This window comes from Nannospalax galili, unplaced genomic scaffold (genome assembly GCF_000622305.1).
Source record: "Nannospalax galili isolate Female #2095 unplaced genomic scaffold, S.galili_v1.0 scaffold312, whole genome shotgun sequence".
Lineage (NCBI taxonomy): Eukaryota > Metazoa > Chordata > Mammalia > Rodentia > Spalacidae > Nannospalax > Nannospalax galili.
Window position 1 is genome coordinate 5,593,460 of NW_008335967.1, and position 14,390 is coordinate 5,607,849.

The window sequence follows — 14,390 nt, forward strand, 5'->3', positions numbered from 1 at the left end:
CTTCTATATGTTTTCCTTTACTGTCCAGGTTCTTCTAAAATTTAGGTGTTCCACAAAAAAATACACATGTAAGGCCCATGCTAAAGATGGTATTATTTTTATGTCTCTTGCCCTCACCAACATTCTGTACACTTTCCCTTAGGAAAAATACTTTCAGATCTACTTTCAGGCTTGCAAAAAACTTCATTCCAAGCTTACTCAGTTCCAGAGTTCCCTTTAGCGATCAAGGTCGCGAATTTCCCACCTCCCCGAAAGGCCCCAGGCTCCTCTCAGCCCTTCCCAGTTCGCTCACCGCTATCTACCCCTCCCGTTGGGGTAGGAAAGCGCTAAGACCAAGCCCACCCCTGGACCGCGTGCTGCCCGCGCAAACCACAGAGAGCGGGTGACGTTGGTATCGGAGACTAGAGCGGCGCGTCCGTGCTGTGACGTCACTCGTCCGCGCCGGTCCCCAATCCGGTTTCCGGCGGGAGCACTGACCGCCAGACGGAGTGAGGCTTTCCAGAGTGAGGCTTGCTTGCTGCTGGCAAGCCGCCCTACAGTTTCGGATGGTGCCCGCCAGAATGCCTCACTTGGAGAACTTGGTGCTCTGTCGGGAGGCCCAAGTGTCCACTTTGCAGTCCTTGTTCGGAGAGGTACTGTGCTTAGACTGTCTTTCCCACATCCTAGAACGCGTCCCTGGTCTGTTGCAGTTTGGGGGAGTAGTTTGTGAACTGCGAGGTAGTAGACCACCTTCGTAGTTGAGAGGGAGGGGCTTTGTGCTTCCCCACACTTTCCCAAAGTAACTTCTAAGTTCATTTCAAAGGAGACTGCTTAGGAAGCCCCCTCCCCCCCCACCCGCCCTGCAGGCGGTTGGCTAGGAGGTGGCCCTTCACACTGGCCACACTTTAGAGATGCTCTCAGCCCTGATTTGCTACGGGAAGTTGCTTATTATTTTTCCCCACCGACAAGATTTTTTTGTAGCATCTCTATGTGCAAAGTGTTAATCAAATGCAAGTTCCCGTGTTTCAATGAGGCATAAATGTAAGGCAATTACACAGAGGTGGTTGTCAGGGCCACTTAGAACAAACCCAGTCTTTTAGGCTTTGGCATCCTGCAGCTTTCCAGAATTGTAAAAGCCCAGAATAGGTGTGATGTAGGTTTTTCTCTTTGACTAGCAGATAAATGCTCTAGAGAAAACGTCCTTACTGGTAAGCTAGGGAATCCTTGCCCAAGAGGTAGCACTCAATTTCTGATGTGCCTGTTGCTTCATACTCATTAATTAGAATTTGTTAGAATGAGATACTATCAAGGAGGTGAATGAATACAAGTAACCATCAAGTTTGCTTTTTAAATGTACTTTGATCCAACTGAGTGGGAGGTGAGTCTGAGGTGACCCCCTGTGAAGTATTAATGGAAAAGTATTCCCCTTCATCTGAAGTTAAAGAAGAGGTCAACAGCTACATCTGTAGTGTTTTAGTTCTAGCACTTTCCATTATAGTTACCCCTATTACTGAAATATATTCATGTTCTATACCTTCTATCCCTGAACTGTTAAATCTAGATAACTCCAAATGAACGTGCTGTTCCTGAAAAAGAGTATTAGCAAATAAAATTAGGTAATATTGACATAGTGTGGCTCACAAAAAAGGTTTTTATGCTTGCTTTTACAACAAATTATATTTAATCAAATTAATATCGTTTTTCTGCAAGATGGTTTGCATTTGGAAAATACAAAGAACCTCTATGACAAAGAACTACCAAAAGACTAACTCATGTTTCTAAGAAGATTTATTTGTTCAACAAGTAAAAGTTTCCTAAGCACCTTCTAGGTATCAGATACTGGGCCAGATTCTGGCTTAAGTTGTTGAAGAGGTTTCTAAAAGTGAAAAGTTAATTTCACTATAATTCTATGTAACAGGAGAAAAGTTGTTATAAAGGAGAATGTTATTAGACATCACATAGTGGACACAGACCAGTGTGGTAGATTCTAGAAAAGCAGATTTAGTATAGCTTTGAAAAAAAGCTCTTGAACATGGTTTTGAGTTTCTTTGTGAAGGTAAATAATATTTGTAATTATTTTTAAAATGTGTTCCCTCACTAGACTATAAATCCTTCAGAATAGAAGGATTTACTGATATTTACACTCTTAAATACCTTACAGTTTTTAGCATTTAGTGGGTATCTCATAAGTATTCATCGAATAAGTAAAGCATATTGGCAGCATTGGATAGACCAATAGAGGGGTCTTTGATAATTAACTGGCTCAAATCCAGGGCCTTGCTCATGCTGTACAAGTGCTATACCACGGAGCTACTCTCTTCTATCCAGTGTGTGTGTGTCTGTGTGTGTGTGTGTGTGTGTGTGTGTGTGTGTATTTAAATATATTTCTATGTAGATTTCATCAGTGTTTGATTTGATGAAATACATATTTATGCCAGAGTAAATGATTATGCATGATTCAGATGTATTCTGTAAGGTTTCCTAAAAGTAAGGCTTCAAGCTGTCTTTTAACCCTGTGTTAAATGGGTTTAGTTTCCCACATTAAAATGTAGAGTAAAATTTTGTCTCACAAAGACATTGATTCTTTGAAAAGGATTAGACTGAAAATGTAGTGCAGACAAAATTATCCTTGAAAATTCCCTTAAATCTTCTTAAAAAGTTGAGAATGCATGAGTTTGTATATGAAAGCCTGTATACTAATAAAAGTATGAGTATGTAATATGCATATAATAGCCTAATGTAATTTTACAGAATATTTTCATAAGGGAAACTGCTCAAAGTTCAGTTTAATTTCAAAATGTGAAGAATTCACTATATTTGCACTTTTGAAGTAATTTGGATTCAGTATTTTATCTTACCACTAAGACTTTGGCCCACTAGCCCAGTGTGGTAGTGATTCCTTTAATCCCAGCACTCAGAAAGCAGAGGCAAGTGGATCTTTGTGAGATCAAGGCCAGCCTGGTCTACAGAGAGAGTTCCAGGCTATATGGGGCTACAGGGTGACCCTGTCTCAAAACAGACTTTCTCCAAGTTGATGAATATTCATTTACTATTCCTTATAGAGAGATACTTGTCTTTTCTTCCCTAGAGACATCATTTCAGCTTTCCATCCATTTTTATTTACGGACACACTGCCAGTGGGAAGACCTATGTAACACAAACTTTGCTGAAAACTTTAGAGGTAAGAATAACCCTAAATTTGATGTGAATTGACTTTTACTCGTAGATTCCTAGAGATGAATCTTTTTAGTCCAGCTTACCTTTCTCTAGAGTATCATCTATATAAAGCATTTCTGACCAAATTTTATTTGGATAACTTTAATGAGTATAAACTTCAAAAGCCATTAGTCATTAAATAACTTGAGCCCTGACCCTAGAAAGTTATTTTTTAAATTAAGCCAAATTTTCCTCTCCCTTTCGTTGCCTGACAGTTGGAGACATAAGTAACAAATTATTTTTAAAATACTAAAATTTGTTTCTTTTACACTATAAAATCTGCTTGTCACTTTCCCTTTGTAATACTGATACTGATAGTTATGAACTTTCACAAATGCAAAACTGAACATCACTTTCTTCTCAGAGTTCCTATCTCGATGAATAATCTTCACTGTTGACACAGTTGCTGTTTCTTGGCCCTTTTCCTATCCTCACTCATGCAGTAAAGCAAGCCATTAAATATATTCCTGATTCTATGCTCTTAAAGTCATGACTTATCTGCCTTTCATCATAGCCATGGTTGCTATCTCAGTTTTCACTTGCTGTTGCAATTTCCGGGTGTTCGTGCAGGTGTCCTAATTGCACACTCTTCATCCTGCCACCTACTCATGTAAATGTTACGTAAGATCTGCAAGATAATGTTGAGGTGATTTGCCTGATGAAGACTTCATGAACTGAATTTGACTGATCTTTCCTAATATAATGGTTAAGAGTTTGGACAGTAGTCTGGCAGACTCATGTTCCTTTTCTGAATTCACCATCTTGTGCCTTCCCCTGTCTGTAAACTGGAGCATATGACAGCATTTGGGATTGTTATGAAAAGTAAACATGAATGCGTGAAAAATGTATTGCAGTACTTAGTGTTTTATAAGAGTTTAATAAAAGCTAGATGTGACTTTTTATGACTATTACCATATACCTGTTTATATCCTAAGCCAGCTGGAGGCGATATCTATTTAAGTGGGCATGGCTATGATCCACAGGAACTGAGTATACAGAAACAGATGGCCAACCCACAACCTTCAGTTTGCTAGTCTAGTCTTAGTTTAGTTCTGAGGATACATGTTGTAGATGGACTGCTGAACTGCTTACAGTTCCTGCTTTGTTTCAGATCTTGGCAACGCTGCTCCCTTTTGTTGGAATGGCTTTACTCGACCTCCTTCTGCTATCCTATTGCTTGACATGTTTATTTATTTTGCCAGGTTTTTTAATTTACGTTTAAATGCTTCCTATCCTATGTTAAGATGCCTCACTGATTTGTAGCCTCAACACTAAGAGTTTTATTTTGTCACAATATTTAGCCCTCTGAGCTTTGATTTTTGTCTTATGTTTTCCTGGCTTTAGACTGTGAGTTTTTATATTATCTCCAGTACCAAGCACTATGGTTGGCACATTTTAAGTTGTAGATACTAGCCTTTGAACCCAAAGATCAACTGTTCATTTTAAACACATAGATCTCTGAGTTTCATGCCTAACTTCAGAATCTGAATGTAGGCCAGAAATTTGTATTTGAAAACCTGTGTATGAAGAATTCAAAAACACATGATGAATGAAAGCCTGAAAATCCAATAAGGGAATTTCATATTTAAGGGCTGTATAATATTCTTTGACATTTTATAATTCTTGCTATCACTTAATTGGTATAAGATATGATTATCACTACTTCTGGTATAGATACACAAATATGTTCTTAGAAATTGCTGTTATTAATGTCCAGGATAGCACAAAAGTAAACAAATTACTTAACAGAAACATAAAAATTCTTTCTTCTACCTAAAGAAATGAGGGTGAAAAGGGTTAGTAAATAATGATGGCACTGCTCACGGATATATAATCTCCCCTTTTACACTGGTACTCAGAAAGGAAAAAAAAAAAAAACTTCTCACCAAAAATCATTATAGGTTTTATTGTATACCAAGTGGCACAAGTTATCTTCCTCTTACTGATCAGCACTGCTTTTATGATTTCATTTAAAAACAGACTATATTTGTTTTGCTTCTTATTTCTTATGGAATTGCCTCATTTTGATCATTCTTTAAATATAAAATTAGTACTTATAATTCTTATATAAGGATTATTGTGGTTTCTAACTCTTAAAAATTTTTTTTGGAGGCTAGAGATATGGCTCAGTGGCTAACAACCACCTGTAACTAGTTCCAAGGGATCTGACTCTCTTCTGACCTCTGGACATTGCATGACACCATTGCATTTACATACATGCACTCAGCACACTCATGTGCATAAAATTTTTAAAAAATAAAATACAAAAAAAAATTTTTTTGACTTAGGGCCTTCCATCATGAAAGATAATAATCTTAAAGATATAAATTCAAAATTCCCACTAAGAATTTTAACATTCAAAAGTACCTGGCTTTCTTTATAATAATGCATTAGAGGAAAATGCAAGCTTATTTTGAGTGCCTATAGGCAACAAATGAAAAACTCAAGTCATTGAAGTGATTTAAGGAAGGGACTTGTTATAGAGGTTGAGGTTGCTTTAAGTGAATCAGGAAGGAATGGTGCTTCATCTTGGCCTGTATTACCCTAGACCTTAAGGTACCTTAGACAGTAGCTGTTACAGACCCAGCAAGAGCTTATGAGAGGAAGTACCCAACTAGGGCTGTGGACTTTGGTAGAAGAATATAGATACTGCCAAACTGGACCTTGAGTTGGGTTGTCAGTGGAACAACCCCCTTCTACAACTCACCTTCAGGTTCTTGCTGCTTCTTCCTTTTGACATCTTTAACCACGGCCAGAGTAAGGGCCTAGGTGATGAAATTTCTGTTAGTCAGATTTCTGGGTCACAGGGTAGGAGACCAGTGGGGTACACATTCAGAACGGTAAGTAGAGAATATCCAACAGAGACTATTGTATGTGCTTGTCAGTTATACTTTCGTTTTTGTTTTCAGCTTCCACATGCCTTCGTGAATTGTGTTGAATGCTTTACTTTGAGGCTCCTTTTGGAACAAATTTTAAACAAGTTGAGTCATCTTAGTTCTTCAGAGGAGGGATGTTCTACAGAAATAACCTGTGAAACATTTAATGACTTTGTTCGCTTGTTTAAGCAACTAACCAAAGCTGAAAATCTCAAGGATCAGACTGTGTATATTGTAAGTAATTTACTAGATTATATCATCTTTAATTTGAAAACCAATTGTGCATTAGATCAATTTCCATATATTTGTTCTTGAGTCCAATTTATATAGTGCTCTGCAGATGGTGCTTTTGTGATATAAAAATTTATCAGAACTACTCTCTATCTACAGGGAGCTTTGCTTAACAGACCTTATAATCCATATTCACGTATGACCACATGCAGAATGTGATAAGTGATAGCCATGGCATACTGAAGTACTAAAGTGGATCTGGTACAGCTTCTTGCGGTGATAAGATTTGAGATAGACTTAAAGAATGACTAGGGTTATATTAGTTACTTTCTCATTGCTGGAATCAGATGCCTGACAAGAAGCAACTTAAGGGAGGAATGGTTTGTTTAGGTTTAGTTCTAAGTGATAAATCCATCATGATGGGGAGATCTAGTGGCAGAAGTGGGGGGAGCTGGTCACATTGTATCCATAGCCAGGAACCAGAGAGTTGGTATTCAGCTTGCTTTCTTCTTATTTATCCCATGATCCTATCCTGTGGGATAGTGCTACCCACATGCAGGGTGGGTCTTGCCTGATCAGTAAACCTTTCTAGAAACACCCTCATAGAAGCACCCACAAGTACTTTTCTGTGGTGTTTCTAAATCCCATCAAGGTGGCCATCAAGATTAGCTATGACAAGGGTGTTAGAAGATGGAACTAGGGAAGTGAAGGCCAGAGCCTGGGACACCAATGGGGTGGCGGAGGGGGGCGGGTTGTCTGTGTGAGCCCCCGCCCAAGTAACAATGCCGCCCCGGAGCCACGTTGGAGGCCTCCCTCCACACTGAGTGTCTCTTTGCATAGTGCCAGCCCTGCCCCCACGCTTACTGGTGCCACTAAGGTGCATCAGGCCGTGGCCTGTCAGGGAGGTACAGCATAACCCAGTGGACCAGCCGCTGGAAACAAGATCTGTCAGTTTAAGCTGGTCTTGCTGTGGGAATCTACAGTGGGCAAATCTAGCCTTGTCCTCCACTTTGTCAAAGGACAATTCCATGAGTACCAGGAGAGTTCAATTGGAGCAGCCTTCCTCACACAGACTGTCTGCTTAGATGATACAACAGTCAAGATTGAGATCTGGGACACAGCCTGACAGGACGCTATCACAGCCTAGCCCCCATGTACTACCGGAGGGGGGGGTTGTCCCAGGCAGCTGTTGTGGCCTATGACATCACCAATACAGATATATTTGCATGGGCCAAGAATTGGGTGAAGGAGTTACAGAGGCAGGCCAGCCCCAACATTGTCATCGTAGTGGCGGGTAACAAGGCAGACCTGGCCAGCAAGAGAATCGTGGCGTTCCAGGAAGCACAAGCCTATGCAGATGATAACTGTCTGCTGTTCATGGAGACATCAGCAAAGACTGCAAGGAACGTGAATGAAATTTTCATGGCAATAGCTAAGAAGCGTCCCAGGAACAAGCCCCAGAATGCAGCTAGTGCTCCAGGCCGGAACCGAGGTGTGGATCTGCAGAACAGCCCAGCTAGCCGGAGCCAGTACTGCAGCAACTGAGCCTACCTTGCCTTCCACTGCCCCAGCTCGTCTGCCAGAATGACCAGACTGGAGCCCTCTCTAACCAGTCGCACTTAACCACTTGGGCCACCGCCGGGAGCAAGGGGGGCGGGGGTCCATCATGGTTTCTCCGAGTTCCTTTGCTCCAAGGCCAGAGGGAGTTATTCCGCCTGCACCTTTCTGTACAAATACTAATTCTAAGTCTTAGTCACTTTTTTAATATATATGATCTTCTGCTCTTCCCACTTCCCCCTCTCCACTGCTCTCCCACTTGTCCTTTGCTGATAGTAGCCATGTGCTCCTGTCTCCCCCCATCTGTGGGGATGAGGGTTGGAGCAGTTACCCTTTCTTACCCTCTTGCTGGAAAGTAGACTCAACAAGAGCATACACAGCATACCTTGTTGGGAGTGGGCTTGGTCCAGGGCAGTGGGCAGGCCCTGAGCTGGGGAAGGGTCAGGCAGCTCTTCCCTCAGCTGGCTGTCATCAGGCTGCACCTTCCTACCCACCCAACTCCCAGCTGGGAGAGAAATCACAGCATTACTGCAGCATCATTTGTGACAGCCACACATCCATTCATCGCCCACATCCTCTCCAGCCTTGGTCACCCTGACCTCTGACCATGAGCCCTGTTCTGACCAAATCATGATGATGAGTATTTGGGGGTGGGTGGGTAAGGGGGGAAGTGAGAGGGAATGGAACCAACTTTTCTGTATTTTGTATTGTATGTTTTCTTCAACGTATAACCAATCAGTATCTTGTCAATATAGTCAGCTGATCAGTCGACCTCAAAAAAAAAAAAAAAAAGATGGAACTAAAGAAGAGTTTCAGATAGAGGGGATTGTAAAACCAAAGGCAAGTGGAAATGGAGGTTTAGAGAGTTCTCTTTCAGTGGGTTATAAAGTAAGAAGGAAGGAAATGAAGACTTAGGAAGCTCATTTGGAACCAGATCCTAGAGGGTCTTGGGTGGTACAAAAGAACTTTCATTTCCCAAGTAGTGAAGAGAGATAGTGAAAATTTTAGAGCAAGAAGGGGGCTGGGGAGATTTCTTAGAGGTTAAGAACACTGGTTGTTCTTGCAGAAGATCCGGGTTTGAATCCCAGCACTCATGTGGTAGCTAATAACTGTCTGTAACTCCAGTTCCAGGGGATCCGACAGCCTCTTCTGTCCTCCGTGGCCATTGCACGACACAGATGCACTTACCTATATTCAGGCAATACATGCGTACACATAAAATAAAAATAATAGATAATATTTTTTAAAAAGAAAAAAAAAAATTTAGAGCAACGAATATACCTGAGTAGACGACTGTTAGCAAGACTACTGTACAGAGACATGTTAAATAGGTTGATTGGAGGAAAATGCAAGTCTTCAAATTTGAAAGAGTGGGTTTGAGACTGTTGTGACTGAATATAAGAGGTAATTTGGGTCAGTACAAGATTTGAGTGAGAAGATGCAAAAAGAAATAAAGAGATTGCAAAGGTGAAATTTGTCACATATGTTTGAGTTTCGTTTGTGGAAAAAGATGAATTGTCTTGATTTCAGGTGGGCTAAGTTGAATTGTTATATCAATGTGAAACTGAGTAGGAGATAATTAAAAATAAGTGCAGTAGACCCCTCTGCCCACTAGGGATGTATTCTAAAAATTTTAGTCACCGAATAGGTACCTAAAAATCTTGATTCATGTTCCTTGTAGAATAGGGTATGATGGTAGGAAATTTTAGCCCACCACTCAGAATAGCATGCAATTTAAAACTTATGAATTATTTCTAGAATTTTCCAGTTAATAATTTTGGACTTTGATTGACCATAAGTAACTGGAACTACAGCCAGCAAACATGTATTATCAGGGGACTACTATAACGTATTTTAGTGAATTTTTCATTATGTTTTAACCTTTTGGGTGGGGCAGTTTGGTCTTTTTTTTTTTTTAATTGTTTTTCCATGTGTTTTGCTTTTATGTGTGTCACATGTGTGCAAACCTACAGAGGCCAGAAGAGGGAGTTCTGGAACTATAGTTACAGACAGTTGTTAGCTGCTGTGACGGTGCTGGGAACCAAACCTAGGTCTACTAGAAGAATAACAAGTACTCTTAACTGCTGAGCCATCTCCAGCCCCGATGCTTTAACCTTTTTAAAAGACATGATTCACTTAAGTAAGCATTAAGTTTCTGTGAAAAGGTTTATTATAACAACTATATTATAAATTCACTAGAGACCAAATCATATATTGTTTTCATTTTCTAAGTTTTTATAGTTTTTATTGTATTTTCTACATTTCCTTCTATAATTTAGTTTTGCTGATTTACTCAGCAGTTGAAGGGGAATATAGGAGTTGGAGGAGGGAAATGGGAGTGATGGTTATGATCATGTTTTATTATATACATGTATCAGATTCTCAAAGAATAAACAAAAAGTACTGAACAAAACCATTTGAATACTTACTCAGTTTTGAGGACTGCCTATATATCAGGGACACCTATTCTAGGTCTTGGAGGTAGCACAGCAAACAAAATAGCCTCTGCTGACTTACAGCTTGTCACATTCAGAAAGAGTTAATAAATAAACCTGTATATTAGTTCTGATACATTCTGGAAATCAAGTAAGGGAGAACTAAGGGAGGCTTTGCTAAATAGGAGAAATTTCACCAAGATCTTAGTTAAAACCTGAAAACATTGCTGGAGAAGTCATGAGCACGTTCGTGCAGCATATTCTAGGTAAAGAGATAAATGAGAATACAAAGGAAGTTAGATCATGCCTTGTATAGTCCAGGAATGTCATAGAAGCTGTTCTGATAGGAGTAAGGGAGAATGTGGTAGTAGGAGAGTGGTAGGAATCAACTGATGGGTGAAAGGGTAGAAGCCTGCATGCTAGTGATACAGGTTGAATTGTTTTCCAAAAGAGTTATGTATTGAAGTTCTAGCCCCTGTTACTATGGAATAGAGGCCATTCTAATGTGACAACCAAGGTACTGGAGGAAGACAGGCTCCTGATTCAATATGATTTGCAAAAAATGTTTTTTGCTGGTGGTAGACTCTGTCTCTCTGTCTCTGTCTCTCTCTCTCTCTCTCTCTCTCTCTCTCTCATTTGTTCACTCACTCATTCTCATACACACTGGGAGTTATACTACCACAAACCAAAGAACTACCAGAATGTAGGAGAAAGGTCCTGTTTGTGATATTTTATTGTGGCATCTTGTGATGTTGTGGTATAATAAGAAATATCTATATATTTGTTGCGCTTCCTGTTTCCTGACCTACAGTTCCAAAACTGATTGATGTTTCGAAAGTGATGTGTCTTTTCTTTTTTGACTAAGAAATTGACTTTTGACTAGGGGTTTCTGGATAGCCTCGGTATTGGTGCTGGTTATCAGTGAAACTAGTAGTGTATTTAGAGGGGTGGAACTTTCAGAAGACTTGACCAAGCTGTCCTTTTCCTGCTCTATGGCCAGAGAGAGCACCTTTTTGGTTGGGTCTCTTTAAGTCTACATGCATTGGTCTTTTGTTATTGCTGGTGACTTCTGTCTGTATATGAGGTGTATGGTACAGAAAGATAGACAAAGTGATCAACAAACACTAAGGTGAGTTGCTTGTTCTTTTTTCTTTTTACCTTTGAGAGCTTTCTTTGTTTTATATAATGTTCATGGTTCTTTGTTTGACTTAGCAAACAAAGATATTTTATGTGTGATTAGCACATGGAATCTCTCTTCTGCCTTCTTCTATAGAGGAAGTCCATATTTTAATACAAGTACACAGTAAAGAATATACTGGCTACTAATAATGACAACTTTTTATTTATGCTAAATAACTCGTTCAACCAACTATTGCATTTATACCAACAGTACAATGGCAACATGGCAAAAAGGGCAAAAGACATTTTATATTATGATAATAGTTTCATACTGTGAGAGCTAAGAGGCCAGCATCTACACAGAGGGCCATCTCTCTAGAAGTTGATATATTCAAAAATATAGAAGTTGTCTTAGAGAGAGGTGATCAAAAACTGTAATAAACAGGAAAGACATCCCAGAGTATGTGGACTTCATGTAGTGGAGTTGGAAAGCCTAGTGAGTTTTAAAAGGAGAGGCAATGCTGTAGAAACATGGGCTGGATGGAGCAGGGATGAAGATGGGAGTGTATTTATTTCTTATGCCCAACAGGTCAAAGAAAGTATGCAGCAAGCATTTGTTTCTTGACTAAGCATTAAGGGTATAAAAGTATACAGGTGCTTGGTGTAGAATATTTTTAAGAGTAAGTTTATAGAATGGTCAGCTACCTAAATTTTGAATTTGTGAACTTTAATACTTAGGAAATAATATAGAAGTATGGCTAATAATTTTTCTACTCATTAAGCTAGTTTATAAATTGAGAATCTACTAGAATGCTTAAGTATAACTTATTAAAAATATTTACATCTCACGCCAGGCATAGTGGTATGAGCCCTTAATCCCAGCCCTGAGGAGGCAGAGGCAGGTGGATTTCTGCAAGAACAAGGCCACTCTGGTTCACATCATGACTTCCAGGCAAGCTGTGACTAGGGAGACCGTGTCAAAAAACAATCAGCAAAACAAAACAAAATATTTGTATCTCATAATTTTTACTTCTGAATGTTAGCTGATAATGGCTTTTGAAGAAGGATCATTAGTTAGAATAGCAAAATCATTAATTAGAGTGGTTAACCATTTTCTTATCAGAAGAATGGTCTCTTTATTTGCCATTTCCCCTTTGTATTTTTCATGAAAATGGACCAATTTGTTTGAGTTAATCTGTGTTCTAGATTAGAGAGTTATTTAAATGGAGATTGATGGGAAATTTCATAATGGGAATGTGTAGTAGAAACGCTAATTTATATCTTTATTGTAATAGATAATTTTAGCTTTAGTTTGTATAAACTGATTAGGAATTAAATACTTCAAGTATGATTCTCATTGTTGCAAGCTGTCTGTTGGTAAAAGGAATGTAAGACATTAAATTATTCAGGAAAACTATACATCCTATATTTAATTTTATTCCAAATTTAAATGATTACATAATTTGCAATGAGATTTATTGTTGAAGTCTAAATGTTTAGGAAATTAAATAGGCTTCTCTGTAAAAAAAAAAATGAACTTTAGTTTTCTCCAAAAATGTACCAGAGCATCTTGTTATACTAGAAAGCTAGGAAACTATCACTGACTACTCAGGTCATTGTGGAAAACAGAGACTAATTTGAAGAGGCTCATACTAACCAAATGCAAGACAACTTAACCATTGAAAAATGAGTTAAATCAAGCCTGTACTAACCTGGAAGCTTCCTCCTTGCCGGGTAGCTTTCATAGTACTGGAAGGTGGTCTACGGACAGCTAGGGGAGAAAAGTCATCAACAGTCTTACCCAACTGTAAGCCATTTTTGGAATGGATTTAAGGCCTTCTCCGTAGGAGGTAACTGTACTGTAAACCTGGCCAAGAACCCAGGGCTTGGTAAGTCATAGACCTTAGCAAGGAACCTACTGCTGTTATTTTATTTTAATAAATGAACGTAGTGTTAAACTGCCTTCTAAATACTTATATTTATATTCATAGATTAGTGCAGCTTTCAGTCCTCATTAGAGAAGCTTCTATTTGCCATGGATTGTGATTAATAACAGACACTTATCAAAGTGCAAAGAATAAGTGACTGTGGAGTGCTCACCATTAAATGGGACATGTATCACATCCTGTGGTGGTTTGAGTGAGCAGTGCCCCCCATAGGCTCAGATATTTGAATACTTGGTTGTAGTTGGTGGTGCTATACCTGTTGCTTGCTGCCTTCCTACTGTGATGGACTCTTATCCCTCTGGAACTGTAACCAAAATTGTTCGGGGTCTGAAGAATTCCCTGAGTTGACCACTTGGACACTGAGTCTCAGTAAAAAACACAAGCGCTTTATTGAAGCCAACCGGCTGGGGACACAGTCTTGGTAGCTGTACTGCAACCCCAAGCTGTGAAAATACAGGGCTTTTAAGAATTGAAACCACAAAAACCGCAGAGCAGGGTATTTCTATAGAAACCATAAACAGAAGAACCAGGAAAGGATTTGAACAATCTAGGACTGATTTCCAGAGCCTTAACCTATACAGCCATTGGCTAGCTTACCTGGGGCAGAAGTTCTTCCTCTTTTGCCCCAGACCATTTTCATAGAAACCATAAACAGATGTACCAGGAAAGGATTTGAACAATCTAGGGGATTTCCAGAGTCAGGCAGAGGGCAGCTCTTTCTCAGAGGTCAGGGAGGGAGTCTGAGGGGCACTCTACTTTATTCCCCTCTTTTGTTTTGGAAATTCTCTTCAATCAAACCATTGATTCATATGTGTCGTCTAGGGGATTGTAATGGGCCTTCATAACCATAAGTTGTACAGCAGAGACCCTTTGTTTAACAAACTTTACTACAGCATTAAAGTTACAGGAACAAAGGTTTTCAAACCAGGGAGCAATCTGAGGGTTAGGAGGCATCACCTCCATAATAACCTTCCCTGTCTGTGTATCACATAATTTCCAGATATAATTCTAGGACTGGTAGTCTCTGGGGC

General features: G+C 39.5%; 1 protein-coding gene and 1 pseudogene across 2 annotated transcripts in view; both read left to right on the forward strand.

The window, feature by feature from the left end:
* The first annotated feature begins 445 nt into the window (after positions 1 to 445).
* The window catches only part of Orc5 (origin recognition complex subunit 5), a 75,950-nt gene continuing 62,005 nt past the window's right edge, over positions 446 to 14,390 (forward strand). For both annotated transcript variants that reach the window (XM_008830751.2, XM_029562347.1), the window contains exons 1-3: positions 446 to 632; positions 3,068 to 3,160; positions 6,105 to 6,305. In XM_008830751.2, coding sequence (XP_008828973.1) covers positions 546 to 632; positions 3,068 to 3,160; positions 6,105 to 6,305 — 381 coding nt within the window. In that variant the 5' untranslated portion in view covers positions 446 to 545. The remainder of the gene's footprint in view (positions 633 to 3,067; positions 3,161 to 6,104; positions 6,306 to 14,390) is intronic.
* LOC103732222 lies at positions 6,740 to 8,653 on the forward strand (annotated as a pseudogene).